The following is a 24,253-nucleotide window of genomic DNA, read 5'->3' as shown; positions in this document are numbered from 1 at the left end:
ATGCTTAATAGTGAAAAAGACAACCAATGAGATTCTGCTCTTTCTCGATCAGCATATTCTGTCCTGAAAGCTGGCCTTACAGAGAAGCCAAATGCCCATCTCAGAGCAAGTGATTATCAGAGGGTCTTGGCTGGGGCCACATCCACCCTGGGATACCTGTTGTGGGAACTGGGTCGTGAAGTGTGGGGCCAGGGCATCCTCTGCTTGGGTTGGTGTGGACACTGCTCATGCTTCCTCTTTCCCCAGTGTTTGGCAGCCCATTCCTTCTCTGTGGAGAAATTCTTTTTCTTTTTTTTTTTTTTTTTTTGAGACGGAGTCTCGCTCTGTGTCCCAGGCTGGAGTGCAGTGGCTGGATCTCAGCTCACTGCAAGCTCCACCTCCCAGGTTCACGCCATTCTTCTGCCTCAGCCTCCCAAGTAGCTGGGACTACAGGCCCCCGCCACCTCGCCCAGCTAGTTTTTTTCTATTTTTTAGTAGAGACGGGGTTTCACCGTGTTAGCCAGGGTGGTCTCGATCTCCTGACCTCGTGATCCACCTGCCTCGGCCTCCCAAAGTGCTGGGATTACAGGCTTGAGCCACTGCACCCGTCCTCTTTTTCATTTTAGAGGAGGGAGGGAAAATGGAAGACACAAGAGGAAAGACAAGACACCCCTAATGGGATATTTCATGAGGAAAACTTGAGAGCAAGTGGTTTGGAATGGCTAATGTACAAATTAGAATCCAGAGTATATTCCAATATTCAGGGGTAAACACAACTAGAGCACCCACATCCTTTTGATTTGTTAATTAACTGGCAAATATTTGTGGCACTATCATGTGTATGGTGTTATGGAGGCTGTAAGTATCTTCAAACCAGGCTTATCCTGTGGGGTGCATCCAGGTCAACCAGGTGTTCTTGTGAAGAGACAAGCACACAAGATATGTATCCAGGCCCTGGGGAAACACAGGTAAAGAAGACAGGCCTGTGAAGGGAGCTGTTGTGCAGACAGGAAAGGCCACGGGGACCTCTTCAGAGAGGAAGCAGTATCCTCGGTCCACACACATCCTCAGATGGGTCCAATCTGAAGCTAGCCTGGAAGTATTCCAGTCCCATGGGGTGTGGGAAGGGAAAGGGGCCTGTCTTAGTCAGTTTGGGCTGCTATAACAAAATACCTTAGACTGGGTAATTTATAAACAAAAGAACTTTATTGCTCACAGCTCTAGAGGTGGTGAAGTCCAAACTTAAGATGCCAGCAAGCCGGGCGCGGTGGCTCAAGCCTGTAATCCCAGCACTTTGGGAGGCCGAGACGGGCGGATCACGAGGTCAGGAGATCAAGACCATCCTGGCTAACACGGTGAAACCCCGTCTCTACTAAAAATACAAAAAACTAGCCGGGCGAGGTGGCGGGTGCCTGTAGTCCCAGCTACTCCGGAGGCTGAGGCAGGAGAATGGCGTAAACCCGGGAGGCGGAGCTTGCAGTGAGCTGAGACCCGGCCACTGCACTCCAGCCTGGGAGACAGAGCCAGACTCCGTCTCAAAAAAAAAAAAAAAAAAAAAAAAAGATGCCAGCAGATTCAGTGTCTGGCAAGGACTTGCTCTTTGCTTCAAAGATGGTGCCATGCCTTCTTCCTGTGCCCTCATGTGGCCAGGAAGCGGCGTTGAGCCTCTTTTTATTTATTTATTTATTTATTTATTTATTTATTTTTATTAGAAAAAATATTTTTGAGATGGAGTCTCGCTCTGTCGCCCAGGCTGGAGTGCAGTGGCACGATCTCAGCTCACTACAACCTCCACCTCCCGGGTTCAAGCAATTCTCCTGCCTCAACCTCCTGAGTAGCTGGGATTACAAGTGTGTGCCACCACGCTCAGCTAATTTTTGTATTTTTTAGTAGAGATGGGGTTTCACTATGTTGGCCAGGCTGGTCTCGAACTCCTAACCTCAGGTGATGCACCCGTCTTGGCCTCCCAAAGTGCTGGGATTACAGGCATGAGCCACCGTGCCAGGCTGGAGCCTCTTTGTATAGGGGCACTAATCCCATTCACGAAGGTGGAGCCCTTATGACAATCACTTCCAGTGACCTCACCTCTTACTACTATCATATTGGGTGTTAAGTTCCAACATGAGAATTTTAGGGGGATACCAACATTCTGACCGTAGCCGGGCTTGAGGCCCGAGTCCCATGAAGGGCTCTTGTTATTTAACTTCTTGTCATTTCTATGACTGACCTGGCTTCTCCTTCTTAAAATTTTCAGGCAGCAACATCACAGATGCTTTCCAAATCCAGAGAAAGTGTGAGCCCAAAGGACCCTTGGTAAGAATTGAGGGTGAGGTGTGGAGAGACCATTGCAGCTGTTAGGAGAGAAAGGTTACATGCTGCTGAAACTGGGCAGCAGGCACTTGGTGTTTTTGGCTCTGGGGTCAGCAGCTAATGGGATTGTGGAGTCATAGCCATTCTGGACATGTGAATGACAGCAGAAACAATGTTTCTATTTGAAATTGAGCTCCTGCACTGGGGTGGAACAGACTGGGGACCAACATGAATGGCCTGTTACACATCAGGTTCTGTGCTTCTGCATCCTGGTCTCCTCTGGTCCTCAGGGCAACTCTCATAAGTGGGCTTATTGTCTCCATTTTTATTGAGGCTCAGGGAACCTATGTGGTCTTATTGTCTCCATTTTAGGCTCAGGGAACGTATGTCACTTGCCAGGGTCATATAGCCAGTGAGTGGCTAGGCCAGGATCTGAGTTCAAATCTGTGTTAAGTGACTCTTTGTGAGCTTCTCCACCTTTAAAGTATTTACAAATCACTTGGGGATCTTATTAATCCTCACGTGATTCATAAACACAGCAAATTTTGATCTGCTTGGTCTGGGCTGGGGCCTGAGATTCTCATTTCCTTTTTTTTTTTTTTTTTGAGACAGAGTCTTGCTCTGTTGCCCAGGCTGGAGCACAGTGGTGCCATCTGGGCTCTCTGCAACCTCTGCCTCCTGGTTCAGTGATTCTTGTGCCTCAGCCCCCCAAGTAGCTGGGATTACAGGTGTGTACCACCACGCCCAGCTAACTTTTTTGTATTTTTAGTAGAGATGAAGTTTTACCATGTTGGCCAGGCTTGTCTCAAACTCCTGAGCTCAAGTGATCCCACTTTGGCCTCCCAAAGGGCTGGGATTACAGGTGTGAATCACTGTGCCTGGCCCTGAGATTCTTATTTTTAATAAACAGCCAGGTGGCTTTGAAGATGTAGGTTTGCTGACCACGCCAAATTGCAGGGCTTCATGGCACACAGTGTAGGCTGCTAGGAGGAGGGGATGGTGGCAAGATGCAGGTGGTTGTAAACAATCTGTCAATCCTTCTGTCTCTGTTCTTCCAGTCTTTGGCTGAAGTTGCTGTTCTTGTTGTCACTCAGCCCAGTTTAAGGGGTTAATATCCTGTGCCTTCTCTGCACCAGGTCAGACTGCCCCACCTGTGTACAAGCCTGATTTATAAAACAACCTTTTCTGAGTCCAGTCTCTGCATAGACTTTGGGTGGAGCTTATTTCCTGGAACCTAAAACAAGAAGTGCCCACGAGAAGGTCCAGATTTCTTTTTTGTTCTCTAGACCAAGGCTTGGCAGGGCAATGCCCGAGAAAAACATGAAGTGTTTGAAGCCTGCTTTGCAGAATACTGGGATAAGTCTACCTCGTTATACATCAACCTGAGATCTGAAAATCTGGATTCATACAAAGGGTGAACTTGGAGCTGTTATTCTTTTTTTCTTTTCTTTTTTTTGAGACAGAGTCTCACTCTGTCGCCAGGCTGGAGTGCGGTGGTGCAATCTCGGCTCATTGCATCCTCCACCTCCCAAGTTCAAGCGATTCCCCTGCCTCAGCCTCCCAATAGCTGGGACTACAGGGGCGCACCACCACACCCAGATAATTTTCCTATTTTTAGTAGAGACAGGGTTTCACCATGTTGGCCAGGAGGGTCTCAATCTCTCGACCTCGTGATCCGCCCACCTCGGCCTCCCAAAGTGCTGGGATTACAGGTGTGAGCCACCGCGCCCGGCCTGGAGCTGTTATTCTATAAAACTATTTTGCTATACAGTTTCTTTGCCCAACAAGACTTTCCTACTGTGTTTAAACAGGGGATCAGCTATCTAAATTTTAATGTAGGCACCACTTTTCAGGAATACTTACATTGTGTAAGATGAGATCTCACTTTAGGCTGGAACCTGAGGACTGAACATAGGCATTGCTGGTATTGGAAGTGCTTATTGGTACCCCAACTCTGGGTTAAGCAGTGCATGTCAACACCATTTCCACCTGTCATAGATGGGGCATTGCAGGGAAGCCCTGGCATTGGAAGGTCATAAGTCTATCCTAAGGGCCACATTCTTTTTTTGTTTTAGATCAATTCTGAATTCTATACTGGCTGGCTAGACCACTGGGGCCAACCTCACTCCACAATCAAGACTGAAGTGGTGGCTTCCTCCCTGTATGATATACTTGCCCGTGGGGCGAGTGTGAACTTGTGAGTGTTCATTGCCTGAGGGGAGGGCGCCCTCAGTAGCTGTGAGCTCACAGTAAAGTACTGTGTTCTTTTGTTTCCTTGTAGGTACATGTTTATAGGAGGGACCAATTTTGCCTATTGGAATGGTAAGAGCACTTTAACATCTGTAGAAACTTATGCTACAATGTTTCAGTTGATTAATTTGGGGAGGGGTGTGCCCACAGACAATTTTGTTTTCTTTTTTTTGTTTAACCTCTCCTAAATTTTCTTTTTTTTTTGTTTCGGAGACAGTCTCACTCTGTCGGCTAGGCTGGAGTGAAGTGACACAACCTCAACTCACTGCAGCCTCCACCTCCCAGGTTCAAGGGATCCTCCTGCCTCAGCCTCCGAGTAGCTGGGATTACAAGCACGCGCCACCATGCCTGACTAATTTTTTGCATTTTAGTAGAGATGGGGTTTCACCATGTTGGCCAGGCTCGCCTTGAACTCCTGACCTCAAGTGATCGTCCCACTTTGGCCTCCCAAAATGCTAGGATTACAGGTGTGAGCCATTGTGCCTGGCCCTACATTTTCTAACATATAAGGATTGCCAATATAATTTTTAAAAATAATGTTTCTTAAATTTTTTTTCTTTTTTTTTTTTTTTTTTTGACAGAGTCTCACTCTGTCGCCCAGGCTGGAGTGCAGTGGCACAATCTTGGCTCACTGCAAGCTCTGCCTCCTGGGTTCACGCCATTCTTCCGCCTCAGCCTCCCTAGTAGCTGGGACTACAGGTACCCGCCACCATGCCCGGCTAATTTTTGTTTCTGTATTTTTAGTAGGGATGGGGTTTCACCATGTTGGACAGGGTGGTCTCGATCTTCTGACCTCATGATTCACCCGCCACGGCCTCCCAAAGTGCTGGGATTACAGGCGTGAGCCACCACGCCTGGACAAAATAATTCTTAAGGGAAATAAATGTGAGCATTTAGAAGCCTTTTACTGTTTTAAACCAGGCTAGTTGGGCAGGCTTCAGTCACAGTCTGTAACTGTAGCTTATTTGTTCAGATATTCTACTGTGGTCTTTTTCTTTTAACGTTTTATTTTGTTGAGGTATAATTTACAAACCATAAAATTTACAGTTTTTAAGTATATGATGCAGTAGTATTTACTGTATTCACAAAGTAGTGTAACCATTACCATTATCTAATTCAGGAACATTTTATCACCCCAAAAAGAAACTCCATACCCATTAGCATTCATTCCATACTCTCCCTCCTCCCAGTCCCTGGAAATAATATACTTTCTGTCCCCGTGGGTTTGCTGATTCTGAGCATTTCGTATAAATGAACCATGTATATATACCTGTCTGACTTATTTCATTTAGCCTAATGTGTTCAACCTTTGTCCATGTTGTTGCATGTATCAGTGCTTCATTCCTTTTTATTGCTGAATAGTATTCCCTTGTGTGGATGTACAGTATTTTATTTATCCATTCATTGGTTGATGGACATTTGGGTTATTTCCACATTTTGGTTATAGTGTTGCTTTGAACATTAATGTACAAGGATTTGTTTGAATTCCTGTTTCAGTTCCTTTGGGTGTATACCAAGAAGTGGAATGGCTGCATCATATGTTAACTCTATGTTTAGAGTTTCAGGAACTGCTGTAGTGTTTCCCAAAATGTCCATGCCAGTTTACATTTCTATATTTTTTTTGTATAGGAAAAATTATGACAAAATTTTTCTGTAATGTCTTTGTTTTTTTTTGTTGTTTTTTTTTTTTTTTTTTTTTTTTGTCTTTTTGCAAAGACAAATGATGCTGTACTGGCTTTTCTCTAAGCTTCATTCCCTACCTGTCTCTGTATTTGCATTTTTCTCTCTGAATCATAGAGGATGCCCAGCTGTTGAGTTTTGAAGGCTTAGTTTGGGCCTAAATCTCTCAGGATCTGAAACTGAATACTGTCAGCTCTTAATGAAGTTTCTCCTTTGAACTGCTGTCTTTTTTGCAGGCTGAGATGGGCTAGGAGAAGACATTGCTTACAAGCATTATCAATTTTAATACTATTATTAGAGCCAAAAAATGAAGATATTGTAAAACTCAAATGTCACTGCCTATAAGATAATAGCGTGCCCGAGGCCTGTCTGGGGTGGGTGAGGGGAAGGAGAGCATCAGGATAAATAGCTAATGCATGCGAGGCTTAATACCTAGATGACCAGGCTGGGTGCGGTGGCTCACACCTGTAATCCCAGCAGTTTGGGAGGCCGAGGTGGGTGGATCACGAGATCAGGAGTTTGAGACCAGCCTGGCCAACATGGTGAAACCCCATCTCAACTAAAGTTACAAAAAATTACCCAGTTGTGGTGGCGCTCACCTGTAATCCCAGCTACTTGGGAGGCTGAGGCAGGAGAATCACTTGAACCCTGGTGGCAGAGGTTACAGTGAACCAAGATCATGCCATTGCACTCCAGCCTGGGTGACAGGGCGAGACTTTGTCTCAAAAAAAAAAAAAACCCTAGGTGACCAGTTGATAGGTGTGGCAAACCCTCATGGCACACATTTACCTATATAACAAACCTACACGTCCTGCACATATATCCCAGAACTTAAAATTAAATTAAATTTTAAAAAAAGGAAAGATAATAGTGTGTCAAGGTTGGTCATTGATATTTTAGATCATCCCTGTGTGTTCATCTTATGAGAAACAGTTGAGACCTGGTGGGTACCTTTTTCATTCAGTAGATGGGGATTCCCCTAGCTGCCATTGATGGGATCGAGACCAATCATCCAATCCAGGAAAAAAGACATCGTTTTTGGAGCTTTATGGTTCATGACACAGATTTTAAAAAATCTTACTGTTATACTTAAAATAACACATTCATCTTAGAAAAAAATTGGACATTATAGAAACTGTCAGAACAGAGGAGTTGTCCTTAATCCTCTTCCCTGCCCCTCCCTCTGCCATAATCCATAGAATTCCCCTTTCTTCCTCTGTTGTCTTATTTAGCCTGCATATTAGCCTCGTCTTAATTAGAGATAATCAACACCACTTTACAGATAAGAATAACTGAATGCAGGCCGGGCGCGGTGGCTCAAGCCTGTAATCCCAGCACTTTGGGAGGCCGAGACGGGCGGATCACGAGGTCAGGAGATCGAGACCATCCTGACTAACACAGTGAAACCCCGTCTCTACTAAAAATACAAAAAAAAAAAAAAACTAGCCGGGCGAGGTGGCGGGCGCCTGTAGTCCCAGCTACTCGGGAGGCTGAGGCGGGAGAATGGCGCAAACCCGGGAGGCGGAGCTTGCAGTGAGCTGAGATCCGGCCACTGCACTCCAGTCCGGGCGACAGAGCGAGACTTCGCCTCAAAAAAAAAAAAAAAAAAAAAAAAAAAAAAAAAAAAAAAAAAAAAAAAAAAAAAAAAAAAAAAAAAAAAAAGAATAACTGAATGCAAAAAAAAAGTCCACACGTTTTCTGTTCAGCTGGCAAGGGGTGGAGCTTGGACTGGAATTCAGGTAGTGGTGAGCCAGAGTCACTGCCCTTTGGATCACCCTTTGCACCCTGGAGCCCCTGAGCCAGCCCCCACACCCACCCCGCTGTGTTCTGCCAAGCCTCTCTCAAGCTGCCTTTTTGCCCTGTCTCTTTGAGGAAGTGAGAGAAGGCCAGTCTGTACTTAGCAGCTGTTCTTCAGGCCGGCATCCCAGAGGAGAGCAGGGAGAGAAAACCATGGGGAGTGGGGAGCTCACTGCCCATCCCACCCACAGGAACATGCACCTGCCTGTGCAGGTGTGTGTCTCCTTCCTCCATGCCTGTGTGTGTCCAGAGCTGTGTGATGGCTGCCTAAAGGGTCCAGGCGCTCCTGTACTTCTCACACAATGTGGAATGTTGGTGAATGCAAAGTCTCACCATTTCTTTCGCCTTCACACCTCACACCCTCTTAGGTGGCCAGAGGAGGCTTGAATCTGCACCATTTCTCTGCAATGCTGCCCTATGGTGGTCTAAAAACACCCAAAGTAAGATTCTGCCAGTAGAACTAGAACAAAGACTTAGTCTTCCAGTCCATTCTTAAACCCACCGGACAGCTTCCCAGCCTGGGCTCCCTCGGCCTGTAAAGTGTGCTTCTGGAGGTCATGCTTTCCCAACTCAACCTGGCAACCCCCTCCATGCCGGGCTCTGGCTGAGGACTCAAGGGCAAGTGAGGCAGTCTCTCCCTCTCCAGTGCAAGCAGTGTAGTGTCGAGAGAGACATACAAGTGAGAAACACAGCGCAGCATGGGTGACTACCACATTAGAAGCAGACGAGGGCCACAAAGAAGGTGAGTTCCTTGCAGCAACGGATGTGGGTTTTTTTTTTTTCTTTGTGTCTCACAGGAAGGGATGTGTTTTAACCTATGCATCCCTTAAGGCGGGCAGACCTGTTGACTGTGAGTTGTCTCTGATTAATAAGAAATGGGGGAAATGGTATGACTAGATCAATTCAGTTGGTTGAGTGGTCCAGATCTTTCAAAGTTTAGATTCTGTGCAGAGAACTAATGAAAAGGTCTTTGGAGCTGACCTGCTTGATCTGATCCTCAGCCTTGCCCATCTGTCATCTCCACCATCAGTAGGTCACCCAAGGTGGCTCCATCATTGGTGAGCCGCATCCGAGGAATTTATTACTAAGCCTAGGTAAGCTGTCATGTTTTGTGCCTCACTGATGTACAAATTAGGTTGGACAAAAGACTATTCCTAAAATAACTTCACTTTCACACACGTGCATTGCAATATGCTGTCTGAAGTAGAGGAGGAAGGCACAAAGCCTTGCTGGTCTATGGATGACAGTATCAGCATCACCTGGACGCCTGTTAGAAGTGCAGTCTCAGGCCCCACTCCGGACCTGCTGAATCAGAATCTCTGGGATGGGGCTTAGGAATCTGTTTTAACAGGCTCTCCGTGTGACACTTAAGCACAGTAAGTTTTTGAAGTACCGCCCAATATTGCAGACAACCTCATACCTGTGAACATCATCCCTGACAAGGTCGGGATCCTCTGGTCTAGATCCCGCCCCTTGCACAGTAATTGCAGGAGTATTCGTTTTTCTAGTCCTTTTGTGTACTCAGTATTGGCACTATCCTTTGGCCTTTGTTGTAGGTCAAGTTCCCAGGGAAACAGACTCCGAGATTACCTGGCAGGAAGCTTATTGAGTGTGCTCTCTGGGATAATGCCTGTAAGATAAAGAGGGAGAAATGGGGCTATGATGCAGCTTCACAAGTGGCCTCAACGAATCTTAGAGGGAGCTCTGCAGCTGGGATGGCTGTTTGAGGCACATTGGTCAGTTGTTGGGTGTGGGCTATCCCTAAGGGTTGTAACCTTGGGTGAGGCAGCTCAGCAGAGGCCAGCACCCAGAGACGGACACATCTGAGAAATGTCAGCAGACAACAACCCTAGCTGCTGGGAGAATGAGCAAGTGCCCTGGTTCTAAAGGGGGATCCAGGAGGTGCACCACAGCCCCATCGACAGTCTTCGATGCAACAGAGGCCCTCGGGTTATGTTTGAACCTCTGTGGCTGATGTGGGTCTGCCGTCATCTCCCTCTGCGTTTGGTTTAATAAGCCCTCGGTTTTCTGCTGACCCATGGCCGAGTCATCTGTATCTTCACCACTGAGCTTTTCTCAGCCACAGCTTGAGGACATGAAAAAGTTCAGAGATGACAGGATGAACAGTCGGAGATGGGGGTCACATCATGAACCCTGCCATGACTGGTTGTGAGGCATTAGCAGATTTTTGTGGGGAGCTTCAGATTCCCTGCTTGTCCAGTGGGGGTGATGCCTGTGAGAATCACAGCCGTGGGCTTCTGTAGAGAGTGGATGGAAAGCGTGCTTCGGAAACTCGAAGGTGCCTGCTAAGTGCTGCCTTTAGAAAGAAACCCCTTCCTCTAAACCTTGCATCCTGGGGGCCACATCTGTCTCCCAACAACTGGTTTTAACGTGTCTTCTAGTTTTCTCTCTCCACAGTGCTGAGCTCATGGATCCCAAAGAACTTGTCCCAGAGCTGGGCCATCAGTAATAACTAGTGGCACATTTTTGTCTTCTAGGGGCCAACTCACCCTATGCAGCACAGCCCACGAGCTACGACTATGACGCCCCACTGAGTGAGGCCGGGGACCTCACTGAGAAGTATTTTGCTCTGCGAGACGTTATCCAGAAGGTGGGTGCTTTGTATGAGCTGTGGTTGGGCTGATCTTGGACAGAGCCTTTCTTGAATTCACTGTGGCTCTGTGGACAACTTCCTGCCTGGGGCCCTCCTGTTTAAAAGGATGGATGAAGGGAGGCATCAGCTAGACTTGGGTTTGCATCTTGTACCCACGTGATTAAGAATGAGTCTATGAGCAAATCAGTCTACTGATTATTAATTTGTACAACTGGGATTACAGCATCTGGTTGTGTTGTAAAGGTTGAAAAGAATGTGTGTAAGCCATCCAGGACAATTCCTGACACATACATGTCTAATAAGTGGTAGCTGTTAACTATTATTTATCTTACATGTAAGAAAATATGTGTCTACTTAAATAGCTGATGTACATAGGAAAACAAATCTTCAGACACTGTGAAGCATGGTGCAGATGTCAGCTGTCAGTGAAGCTTCATTTTTCTATTTGGAGCAAGTGATTGCTGTTTCCTTCTGGACTGCACCTGAACTGCTTAGTCCTGCTAGCGTTGTAACATTTTGAGGCACCTAATGCACCTAGGTGGGGTTTCCTGTCTCTGCTGTGGGTTAAAAGAAAAAACCCACGGTTTTTCTGCTCAGTCACCTGAGTTTTGAAGTTAAAAAACAAAGGTTTTCTGCCTATAAATGGTATGGGGTTTTTTTTGTTTAAGTATGATGTCGTCTTAATTTTAAGCATGTGTTAAAATGAGTATTACAAATTTTTTTAAGGTAAACAATATAATCTAGACTTACCGCACTTATAATTTGTCCATTTCATCTAAATTTTCAGATGTATTGTTAAAATGTTGCTTATGCTATTCCTTTATGATGGGTTTAGCCTCCACAGAATTTATAGTAATGTCTCCCAAGCTCTCTCATATGTTTGTCCTGTTTTGAAGCTTTTGGTTCCTATCTTTATTATTTTCTTCCTTTATTTGAAGCTTAGCTTTTTAATGCAGCCTTGCTTCTTTTCTAATATAAATATTTAAGGTTATAAATGTCCTTGAAGTACTGCTATGGCTTTATCTCATAAGTTTTGATGTGCAATCTATTTCTTACTGTTTGCTTCTAAACATGTCTATTTTGATTTCTCTTTACCCTTGATATGTGCAGAAGTGTGTTTTTTAAATTACTAGAAATAAGTACTTTTCAGGCCGGGCGCGGTGGCTCAAGCCTGTAATCCCAGCACTTTGGGAGGCCGAGACGGGCGGATCATGAGGTCAGGAGATCGAGACCATCCTGGCTAATACGGTGAAACCCCGTCTCTACTAAAAAATACAAAAAACTAGCCGGGCGACGAGGCGGGCGCCTGTAGTCCCAGCTACTCGGGAGGCTGAGGCAGGAGAATGGCGTGAACCCGGGAGGCGGAGCTTGCAGTGAGCTGAGAGCCGGCCACTGCACTCCAGCCTGGGCGGCAGAGCAAAGACTCCGTCTCAAAAAAAAAAAAAAAAAAAAATAAGTACTTTTCTGTTTTTTTTTAATTTCTAGCCTCTTTGCATTCTGGTTAGAGAATATCATCTGTGTGACACCAATCCCTTGAAAGCTATTGAGCCTAGTCCTAGAGCCTGACATACACCAATATTAATGGTCAATGTGTGCATAAAAAGAAAGTATATTTTACAGTTGTTGACTGTATTCTACATACACGTTCATCAGATTAAGTTTATTAATGGTGCCATTGATATCTTTGATCTGCTTCCTAATTTTTTGTCAGATCAGTCTACTATTTATTGAGAGTTGTCCTCATGTATTTCCCCTTGTAGCTCTGCCAGTTCTGAGCTTATATTATTAGGTGGGCAAATTGAGAATTAAATCCTTCAGTACTTAATAGTAAAGGGATTATATAACCCCCTATTTCTAATAAGGCTTTTTGCCTGGAACCTTTTTGTTTGCTTGTTTGTTTGTCTGTTATTCATTAACACCGTTTACCTGCATACTTTTGCTTGGTATTTTTCTGAAATATCTTTCCCAATGCTTTAATTTCAACCTTTTTATATCCTTTGTTCTCTTTACATGTGTCTCTTATAAATAGGATATAATTGAATTTTTAAAATATCAGTTTGAAATGTCTTGTCCTTTAACTGGTATATTTATGCATTCTCATTCATTGTACTTGATATACATAGATTAATTTCAATTATTTTATAATTTCTGTTTGTTTACCTTTTTGGCTTTTTCTTTCCCTTTATTGCTTTCTTTTAGATTGAGGTTTTTTGTTTTGTTTGTTTGGGGTTTTTTTCCTCTTATTTCTTTCCCCCCTCTTCTACTTCGGAAGTTATTCACTGCATTCTAATTTTTTTTAGTGGTTGCCATTTAAGTGTGACATATATACCCCCAGAAAAAAACAACTCATAGGTACACAGCTCAGTGAATTTAGACAAAGGGAGCACAGCCCTGTAACCAACACACATTTCCCCAGAAGCCCCTCTCATGCCCCTCTCTAGTCATTAACACACATACCCATCCCTGAGCTCACAGCTGGCCTCACCTCTATCGCCAGAGGCCTCACCTCTATTCGTTTTGCTTGTTTTTAGGCAGCAAGTTCCTACAATATACACTCCTGTGTCTAGCTGTCTTGTAATAGTTTAAAATTAATCAATGTCTTTACTTTCTCCCTATTGCATCCCTCTTTAACTTACTGTAACTCCAATTACACCCCTCTTGATTTGTATGTTATTATTGTCAGATATTTTAATTCTCTGGGTTTAGTGTTCATGTATTTTAGTTCCCTCCTTAAAAAATGAAACCCATGGAGCATTACTGTAATGGCTTCAGATAGTATTTCACTTGACCCACATAGTCCATTTATTTGCAAATGATTAACAAGTATTTATCAAGTACTCTCCATGCTCCAGGTGCAGTTTTAGCTTCTTGGTGTATATAGGCTTTCCGAGAAGGTGGAGCTCGAACAAAAACTTTAAGGTGGTGAGAGGGCCATGTGGAATATCTCCACCAGGACAAGAGCATTCCAGGCAGAATTCAACCAGTGAGAACTTGGGAAGGTATATGGCATTTTTAAAGTCTAGAAAGGAGGCCAGTGTGGCTGGAACCCAGTAAATGAGAGGTAAGAAGTAGGAAATGAGGTCAAGGAGATAGATGGGGAACTGATCACATGGGGCATTACAAGCCATCATAAGACTTTGGCTTTTACTCTGAATGAAATGGGAATCCATTGAGGAGTTGAGCAGAACCATTGTTAAAGCATTCCATTAAAGCAGAATGCAGCTGTGTTTTGAGACTAGACCCTGGGAGGTGCGGCAAAGGTAGAGTAGGAAGACCAGTTAGAAGGCTTTTGCAGCCATCTCAGTGAGAGGTGATTGTGGCTTGTGAAGGTCGTAGGAACTAGGCAGTTTCAGAATATATTATGAAACTAGTGCTAATATAATTTTCAGATGGGGAATATGAAAGAAAGGAGAGACAGGTGACTCTAAAGTGTTTTAAATGGCAACTCGAAGGACGGAGTTACCGTTTATGTGGGGGAAGATCAGGAGTTCAGTTTTGGCTGTGCAAAGTTAGACTCGTCTAGTATATGTCCTAGTGGAGATGTAGAGTGGGCAGTGGATATATGAATGCACAGTTTGAGACAAAGGTCTGGTACCTTTGTCCCAGGACCACACTTTCTTTATCTTTTGTTCCTTCTTGCAGCTCAATCTTTCCATCTGAGGTCACCCTTCTTCTGCCTGAAGTATATTCTTTAGAATTTCATTTAGTGAGCAAATTATATTAATTCTTCTTTGTCTGAAAATTGTTTTTCACCTTCATTTTCAAAATGCAGTTTTTCTTTTCTTCTTCTTCTTCTTCTTTTTTTTTCTTTCTTTTTTTTTTTTTTTTTTTTTTTGTAAGGCAGGGTCTCACTCTGTCGCCCAGACTGAGTGCAGTGGTGAGTTCTTGGCTCACTGCCCTCCTCTGCCTCCCAGCTTCAAGTGATTCTCATGCCTCAGCCTCCCAAGTAACTGGGATTACAGGTGTGCATCATCACACCTGGCTAATTTTTATATTTATAGTAGAGATGGAGTTTCACCATGTTGGCGAGGCTGGTCTTGAACTTCTGACCTCAGATGGTCCACCTGCCTCAGCCTCCCAAAGTGCTGGGATTACAGGTGTGAGCCACCATGTCCGGCCTCAAAATGTAGTTTTTCTAGACTGACAGTTTTCTCTCAGCATACTGACTTCGGGCCTCTATTGTTGCTGGTGAGAAGTCAGTTTGCTGTACTCTGTCACTCTTCTGAAGATAATCTGTCTTTCCTCTTGGACAGCTTCTGAGATTTTCTCTTTATATTTGATGCTGTATAGTTTCTCTGTGATGAATCTAAGTGTAACTTTCTTTTTATTTATCCCACTTGGTAGTTTTGGAACTTGTGGCTTGGTATCTTTTTTCACTAGTCCTAAAAAGTTTATACCATTATGTCTTCAAATATTTGTTTCTATTAGATAATTTGTTAGACCTTCTGATTCTAGCCTCCACGGCTTGTAATCTCTTTTTCTCTGTACGGCATTCTGATTATCTTCAAATATGTTCTTCAATTGTTGTTTTCTTTTTAGCAGCTATAAATTCTGAGATTAAAACCTTTCCATTGAGTTATTAAATTATATTTTTCATTCTATAAGTTCACATTGGCAGTTCGAATTTTACTCAGCCATTTTTAAATTCTCTTGCTTTTTCCTTATGTATACATGTTCTTCTTTTATTTCTTTAAACATTCTAGAGATACTTCTGTTATATATCTCCATTTGATCATTTCAGTAGGTAGAGTCTTTCTGTGTCTCACTCCGCTTTTTGTTGTTTCTGTGAGCTTTTGCTTATGATGCCTCGTTTCTGTGTGTGTATTGTGATTTTGACTGAGCTTAATTTCTTGGAACTTTTTGTAGTTGTTGTTGTTGTTCTTCTTCTTTTTAGAGACAGGGTTTCGCTCTGTCGCCCAGGCTGGAGTGCAGTGGTGCAATCAAGGCTCACTGCAACCTCAACCTCCCTGGCTCAAGTGATTCTCCTGCCACAGCCTCCTGAGGATCTGGAACTACAGGCATGTGCCACCATGCCTAGCTTATGTATTATTTATTTATTTATTTATTTATTTATTGTAGAGCAAAGGTCTCACTATGTTGCCTAAGCTGGTATTGAACTCCTGGGCTCACTCGTGGAACTTTTATCTTTTTTTTTTTTTTTTTTTTTTGAGACAGAGTCTCGCTCTGTCGCCCAGGCTGGAGTGCAGTGGTGCAATCAAGGCTCACTGCAACCTCAACCTCCCTGGCTCAAGTGATTCTCCTGCCACAGCCTCCTGAGGATCTGGAACTACAGGCATGTGCCACCGTGCCTAGCTTATGTATTATTTATTTATTTATTGTAGAGCGAAGGTCTCACTATGTTGCCTAAGCTGGTATTGAACTCCTGGGCTCACTCGTGGAACTTTTATCTTTTTTTTTTTTTTTTTTTTGAGACAGAGTCTCGCTCTGTCGCCCAGGCTGGAGTGCAGTGGCACAACCTCGACTCACTCCAAGCTCCGCCTCCCGGGTTCACGCCATTCTCCTGCCTCAGCCTCCCGTGTACCTGGGACTACAGGTGCCCGCCACCGCACCTGGCTAATTTCTTGTATTTTTAGTAGAGACGGGGTTTCACCGTGTTAACCAGGATGATCTCGATCTCCTGACCTCGTGATCTGCCCGTCTCGGCCTCCCAAAGTGCTGGGATTACAGGCATGAGCCACCATGCCCGGCTGGAACTTTTATTTTTAGGAATTATTTGAGATTTGGGGTGAACATGGATTCTTCCGGAGAGAATTAGCATTTGCTTCTGGCAGATACCAGGGAACATTACACCTTAAATTAAAACTTAAATTGAGGGATTTTTTGTACTACAGAAGCAGTGTGAATTTTAGCTACAAATATATCTGAGGGCCGATTGTGAATATGAATTGTTGAAGGAGATTTGTTTTCTCCTTATGTATTGCCGTGTAACAAAGAACCCCTAAACCTAGTAACTCAACATAACAAATATTTATTATATTACAGTTTCCTAGGATAAAGGATCTAGGAATGGCTTAGATAGATGTTATGTCTAAGCTACTCCTAGGGCTATTTTTTATTTCTATCAGTTTATAGAGTTTTAAAAATCAGCATTTTCAAGATGCCATTCCTTATTTGTATGTATGACCTCCATCATTTCTTTTGAAAAATCACCTGTCACTTTTTTTCATTTGATGGTATAGGTCTTTTTTTCTCTAGTGCTTTTAAGATTTCCTTTTCATCTTTGATTTTTAGGAATTTTCCTATGGTATGCCTATGCATAGTTTTCTTTATATACATCTTGTTTGAGGGTGTTTGAACTTCCTAAATCTATGGCATTACTTCTTTTGTGGATTTTAGAACATTCTTGGCTATTATCTTATCCAATGTCATGTTTACTTCATTCTCCCACCTTGCCTTTCAGAACACCAGTGATATGTGTGTTAGACGTTTTTTCCTGTGTTCTGTGTACCTCTTAAGCGCTTCCATTGTTTCTATCCTTTCCCCCCAACATATTTTAGTTTAGATTTTATTCTGACCTATCTTCTAATTTATTAATCCTCTTTTCAACTGAGTGAAACCCATATTACAGACTCAATTTCAGTGATTGCATTTTTCAGTTCTAGAGTTTCCATTAGATTTTAAAGATTGTTTCCAGTTCTCTGCTGAAATTCCTTATCTTGCTTTGTTGTATGTTTATTGGCATTATTTTAAGCTATTTTCAGATTATTACAATACAATACCATGAAGTCTTATGGGTCTGTTTCAATGGTTTTTTTTTTTGTTTGTTTGTTTTTTTGAGACAGAGTCTTGCTCTGTTGCCCAGGCTGGAGTGCAGTGGCACAATCTCAGCTCACTGCAACCTCTGCCTCCCGAGTTTAAGTGATTCTCCTGCCTCAGCCTCCTGAGTAGCTGGGATAACAGGCATGTACCACCATGCCTGGCTAATTTTTGTATATTTTTTTAGTAGAGATGGGGTTTCACCATGTTGGTCAGACTGGTCTCAAACTCCTGACCTCATGATCTGCCCACTTCGGCCTCCCAAAGTGCTGGGCTTAGAGGCGTGAGCCGCTATGCCCAGCCCTGGCTTTTTTTTCTATTCATTTTTGATCAGATAGTGTTGTCTCCTATATGTTGGGTTTTTTCTCATCCAGAAGTCAATAAAACAAAAAAGAAAGAGATAATTTGGGTTATATATGTTTTTTCTTCCAAAAGAGATTTACTTTTACTTCTACCAGGCAGTTAGAGTAGAGAGAGATCATCTTCATGCAATCAGGAGTTAAGCTAATTTGAAAGTGGGCTTCTGTCTTCTTGAGGGTTGGTCTGCTTCTGGTTCACTTTCTTAGGGGTCTCAACTGAGAGCTTGAAGTCTTTACCAGGGTTCCTTCTCCATTCTGATCTCTGAAGTCCCATTTTTATCTTCTCAGCCCTAGAAGACTCTCAGAAGTTGTGTTTGGCTTCTAGCCTCTCAGTTGGCCTTTGTGAATTGGCAGATACCTTGATAGGAAAACTAGTAACAAATATCAGACTTGCATCATGGCATTTTCCATTTTTTTGGAATTGTAACCACTTAATTCCTTTCTGCTTTGGTAGCTTTCTGATGCCTTCAAACAGATATTTTAAAACATCTTGTACAATTGTTCCAGGTGTTTTCCACAGGAAGATTTGTCAACAAAAACCTAGTTTCAGAGATTTACTTACTTCCTAAGAGATTCTCCAGAATTTGCTATCCACAAAGGTGTTAAACTTCAGAGCACAGGGAAAACCTTTCACAAATTATTTTTCTGAGATCTGTGGATCATCCACTTAATCATTATGCAAACATTCAGTACCAGTCTTGCAGATGCTGTGTTAAATGCTAGAGGTGAGCAGTAAATCTACCATGGTCCTATGTTGGAGGGGTTCCCAGAAGAGATCAATTAGAATTTTTTTCTTTAAGCATCCCTCTCACTCCAGAGTTTCTCCAGATAGACTGAAATCACGTTTAAGCAAGTTTTAAAGATACGGCAGATGTGTAATTTGTTACCTCTCTCACCAGTCTGGCCTTTTTTTTTTTTTTTTGAGGAGTCACCCAGTATTGTGTGAGAGGTAGAGTCACAGATTGGAGAAGCTTTGGAGAGGGACAGAACAAAACTTGAGTGTTGACTCCAGTACTCAGTGGGCAAGGTACCCTCCTTCCACGTCTGTGCAATATGGTTAGCACGTCTTCTCAGAGAAGAATACATAGCAGTTATTTTTATTACTGTTTTTCTTCACTTATGTCATTGTAAAATTTCAAACTAGAGTTAAATATTCCTCTGGAAAGTCATGCCTACTTATGCTCAAAGCCTCTGTGGACAGTTCCCTTTAGTAGCTGCAGTAATCACTATTGCTCAATTGCTCCCGAGAAAATCAAGGAGGAAGTAATACTTGGCCATTCTACTAGTTTTTATGTGGCGTCGAGACCCAAAGGGTATCTTGTTACAGAGAGTGTGACATGAGCACTGTAGTTTTCTCTAGATAAGAGTTACTGTTCCATGTTTACTTTGGGTGTCTTCTATCAGCCAGGACTACTGATTTACTTCATTTGATTATAACGCCTGTGGACTTATTTCTTTTATAGACTATTGCTTCATTTCACAATCCACTTCAGGTTTATTTATTTTCTCAACAGATTTGTTGAGGTATAATTCACATACATTTCTCCCATTCGAAGTACACCATTCATTGTTTTTTGGTATATTATTAATTTTTTAGGCCAGGTGTGGTGGCTCATGCCTGTAATCCCAGCACTTTGGGAGGCTGAGGCAGGCAGATCACCTAAGGTCGGGAGTTCAAGACCAGCCTGACCAACATGGTGAAATCCCGTCTCCACTAAAAATACAAAAATTAGCCTGGCATGGTGGTGCATGCCTGTAATCCCAGCAATTCAGGAGACTGGGGCAGGAGAAGCACTTGAACCTGGGAGTCAGAGGTTGCAGTGACCTGAGATCACACCACTGCACTCCAGCCTAGGCAACAGAGCAAGACTCTGTCTCACAAAAAAAAAAAAAAAAAATTAAATTTTGGTAAAATATATTTAAAACAAAATTTGCTGTTTTAACCATATTTAAATGTAAATTCAGTGCCATTAGTTATATTCACAATGTTATGCAGCCAACACCATTATCTATTTTCAAAACTTTTTCTTCCTTCTGGACGGAAACTCTGTAACCATGAAGCAATAGCTCCTCACCCTCTCCTCAGCTTCTAGTAGCTCCTAGTTTATTTTCTGTCTCTGTGAATTTGCCTATTCTAGATATTTCTTATAAGTGGCGTCATAAAATATTGGTCCTTTTGTGTCTGGCTTAATTCACTTAGCACAATCTTTTCGAGGTTCATGTTGTAATGTGTCAGAATTTCATTCCTTTTTATGGCTTAATATTCCACTGTATGCATAGATGTATTTTTAATTATTCATTTTGTTCATCTGGTGATGACCATATTGGTTGTTTCCATCTTTTGGCTATTTGAATAATGCTGCACTGAACATCAGAATACAAGAATCATTATGAATAAGTGTCTGCTTGTCATTCCTCTAGGGACATACCTAGAAGTGAAGTTGCTGGTAGGCTTAGTTTTAGAATTATTTTCTTTCTGAAATAGTGAACTTTCCTAATGTGGAAAAAATCAAATCAAGTTTTACAACACTTATTTACATATGCTTTATTGCATAAAATATCACTTTACATTTGGCCTTATCATAACAGCACATTTTTATTCTCTCATACTTCTAGCTACTTCTTCCTGCCATCCCCTATCCCTGAAACTCCACACACTTTTCTTGACCTTCCCTTGCTCTTCTGATCGATGGTGGATAGTCTTACACGATCACCCTCAATCCGTCTGTATGCGGCTGTTTAAGAGGCCCTGCTCTATGAACCACTGCTGGGACCATTCTCACTGTCCCACTCTGGAACCAGAGCCAGGCAGAAGAATTTTAAACTTTAGTATTGACTGGCCAGGAAGGGATCTTACTTCCAGTCTGATTTGGATCTTTCATGATCTCCAGTTCTCTTTATGCCCTTTGTCATTTCTTCTTCTCACTGTCTACTATAAACCATCACCCTTACACTTTATCCTAATGTACAGGAGACACTGTCTCCTACTTCACCAAGAAAATAAATGCTATCGAATACACCAAGTTAAGGAGCTTGAATTATAGGTAATGGTGCCTTTGAATTAGTTTAAAGAAGAAAATGATACAATCGGCTGTGCATTTCAAAATGGCTATTGGATGAGACAACAAAAAGGAATGTGTAGTTAGAATGAATCAAGAAATCATTACAAATTCTAAGTGTCTTAGTCAGTTTGAGCTGCAATAACAAAGTACCACAGACTGGGTGGTACTTATTTCTCATGGTTCTGGAGGGTGCAAATGCCAGCATGGTTAGGTTCTGGTGAGGGCCCTCTTCCACACTGCAGAGCACTGACTTCTAAATGTATCCTTAATTATAAAAAGGGGGCTAAAGAGCTCTCTGGGATCTCATTTAAGGTACTAATCCCATCTTAAAGTCCCTACCACATAATACCATCACCTTAAGAGTTGGAATTTTAACATACGAGTTTTGGGAGGACACAAATGTTCAGTCCATAACAAAAAGATTAAATGATTAAAATAATCACAAATATCACTTTTTTTTTTCTTCTTGAGACAGTGTCTTGTTCTGTTGTCCAGGCTGGAGGGCGGTGGTGCAATCATGGCTCACCGCAGCTTCAAACCCCTGGACTCAAGCAGTCCTCCTGCCTCAGCCTCCTGAGCAGCTAGGGCTACAGGTGTGCACCACCACACCTGACTTTTTAAAAATTTTTTTGTAGCAACGGAGTCTCCCTATGTTGCCTGGGCTGCTCTCGAACTCCTGACCTCAAACAATACTCCTGCCTTGGTCTCCCAGAGTCCTGGCATTACAGGCATGGGCAATTGTGCCCAGCCTACAACATTTTTTTAAAAACATCATTTGGTTTTATTAACTGCTTGAAACCTCTACCGTTCTTCATTCCTTACCTTTTGTTTTTTTTAATAAGCAATATGTCTTTATTTAGTGACTTTGGAAACAACGCCTCCCAAATAATGCCTGAACCCAAAGTTACATAAAAATGGCTTAAAATATTTTAAAATAATAGATTTGAACACCATTTGCAGTTTCTGCCTCATAACATGAATGCTTTCAGCTGGACAGTAAATTACAAACCATCTCTGATCATGTTTAGACAGATTAGATGATCAATCTGTGGTTGCATTTGTAACTACCCCTAGGAAAAGAATCTTGTTGGAGTTGGGAGCTCCTCACAGTTGCTCAGTCAGTTGGCCCAGGATGGGGCAGTCCTGGAGCTGGCAGGTGGGAGGCTCCGCCTGTCTTGTCACTGCTTGTTCTGCTGGCCCTCTATGACTGAAGCTGACACAGAGCCCTGGCCCTTGTTGACATCACTGATACACACCCACTGCCCGTCAGCCAACTGCTTCCACAGGGTCACCTTATTGTCCCCACCAGAGATGGCCAAATATTGGCCATGATGGACCTGCCCACATGCCACATGACATCATTGAACTTGTGCAGCAATATGGGAGGCCATATATTTCCCAAGGCATCATCACAGGTCCAAATGAACACACGACCATCCTGGGAGCAGCTGGCCATGGTGCTGGTGGGCAGGCTGATGGAGGGGGCCCAGGCCACATTTCAAACCCAGTCACTGTGTGCTTCCAGCTTCTGCTCCTCCTTCCACTGGCCATCCTTGAAGAGATTGTCACCACCACCTGATGCAAACTTCTTGACATAATTGGGTTTCTGCCTGGACAGCTGGTCTGTGAGGCTTCCAGGTACAACAGCAGGGGTCCAGCTGACAGCATTGCAGCCAATGGTGTGAGCGTTGTTGATATTCTTCACTTCCCATTGGCCTTCCCCTGTATAAGTCAGCAGGAAGATGGCCCCATCTGAACTCCCACAGGCCAGGATTAGGCAGTAGTCGTGGGGGTCCCAGCACACAGTTCACTGAGGAGTCATATCCTGAGGGGTCGTGGGTCTTCTCCCAGGTGCCATTTTCCTCTTTCCAGATAATGACTTTCCAATCGTAGGAGCACAATGCCAGGATATTGCCATATGTGGGGTGAGCCCAGGCCACATGCCACAAGGACTCTCATGACTTCTGAGGTTGGCAATGAGGATCTGCCCTCCATTGTGCACTTTGAAGATTTTGACGGATTTTTCTGATGAGCAGGTTGCTCAGGCGGGTGCCTTAGTAGTCCATCTGAGCATCATGAATCATGTCCTTATGGGAGGTATCCACAGTGTTAACTACTGACACCATGATTGCAGCGTGGCTGCTCTGGGGACGTGGCAGCTCCTGGTGGTGCTTCCCCATTCCTTACCAGCTTTTTTTTTTTTGAGACAGTCTCACTGTCTCACCCAGGCTGGAGTGCAGTGGCACAATCTTGGCTCACTGAACCCTCTGCCTCCCAGATTCAAGCGATTCTCCTGCCTCAGCCTCCCGAGTAACTGGGATTACAGGTGTGCGCCACCATACCTAGCTAATTTTGTATTTTTAGTAGAGACGGGGTTTCACCATGTTGACCAGGCTGGTCTCGAACTCTTGACCTCAAGTGATCCACCTGCCTGGCCTCCCAAAGTGTTAGAATTATAGGCGTGAGCCACCCCACCTGGCCTCTTATCACCTTTTTTTAGCAACAGTGTTTGCCTCTTCAGATGGCAACAATGTTTGTAATCTTTGCCTCTAGAGAGAATAGAAATCTTTCTTTTTAGCCTGGCTGATTGAAATTTGTTTAGTATTGATAGTTTAGAAAAACAAAAAAGCTTCACATTTTGTTACTGATAATATTATATAAATGTTTAAGATTGTAATCAAAATTGGGGAACTATCTCTCCAGTTCGTTCATATATGAGCTGTAATTTTTGGAAGAAATTTTCACAGACAGGTTCTGGCCCCATACATTTCAAACCTTGCTTCTCCACAACCCATGTACTTCCGGGGCTGGGTGCCTTCAGGCATGATTATATTGTACTATGATGCTAAGTGAGTCAGCACATTGAGTGGAGGGAAGATCCATTAATCATAACTTACCTACTCATGAAAGTAACCAGGAATTGTATCAATATATCCTACTGTACCCATGTAAAGTAAATCCCTACTTTAACTGCTTTTTAGTTGGGTCCCCAAAATGCCTATAGCAACTGTAAAACCTCCCAAAGGAAGAGGACATTTGACACAGGGAAGCTGGAGCAGAAAGAGACAAGGATGCTAGCTTGTTATGGTCACATTATCTTACTTTTGCAAGTTTTACAAAAACATGTGACAGTGTGAACATGCTGGTGGGATTCCTCCCTTGGGGCACTTCTGGATGCAGCTGCCACAGTAGCCTAGGAATGAGACGATGGCAGGGTCATCAGGGAGTGGAGAGGAAGCAATCAATTTGAAAAACATTTAGGGCTGGGCACAGTGGCTCTTGCCTGTAATCCCAGCACTCTGGGAGGCCAAAGTGGGAGGTTTGCCAGAGGCCAGGAAATCAAGACCAGCTTAGGCAACATAGTGAGACTCTGTCTCCAAAAGAAAATTAAAACATTTAAATTAGGAAAGAAAAGTGTTCAGGAG

At 43.3% G+C, this 24,253-nt stretch overlaps 1 protein-coding gene and 1 pseudogene across 1 annotated transcript in view; one reads left to right on the top strand and one right to left on the bottom strand.

The window, feature by feature from the left end:
• GLB1 (galactosidase beta 1) overlaps nt 1-24,253 on the top strand; it is a 113,869-nt gene that overhangs the window by 43,744 nt on the left and 45,872 nt on the right. Inside the window, 4 exon segments of the mRNA XM_010372962.2 lie at nt 2,234-2,292; nt 4,365-4,486; nt 4,571-4,611; nt 10,515-10,627. Coding sequence (XP_010371264.1) covers nt 2,234-2,292; nt 4,365-4,486; nt 4,571-4,611; nt 10,515-10,627 — 335 coding nt within the window.
• Nucleotides 22,007-22,954, bottom strand: LOC104669851 (annotated as a pseudogene).

The sequence above is a fragment of the Rhinopithecus roxellana genome, chromosome 1 (genome assembly GCF_007565055.1).
Source record: "Rhinopithecus roxellana isolate Shanxi Qingling chromosome 1, ASM756505v1, whole genome shotgun sequence".
Classification (NCBI taxonomy): domain Eukaryota; kingdom Metazoa; phylum Chordata; class Mammalia; order Primates; family Cercopithecidae; genus Rhinopithecus; species Rhinopithecus roxellana.
Note: the sequence above shows the minus strand (reverse complement) of the source record. Positions and strands in the feature narration are given on the sequence as shown.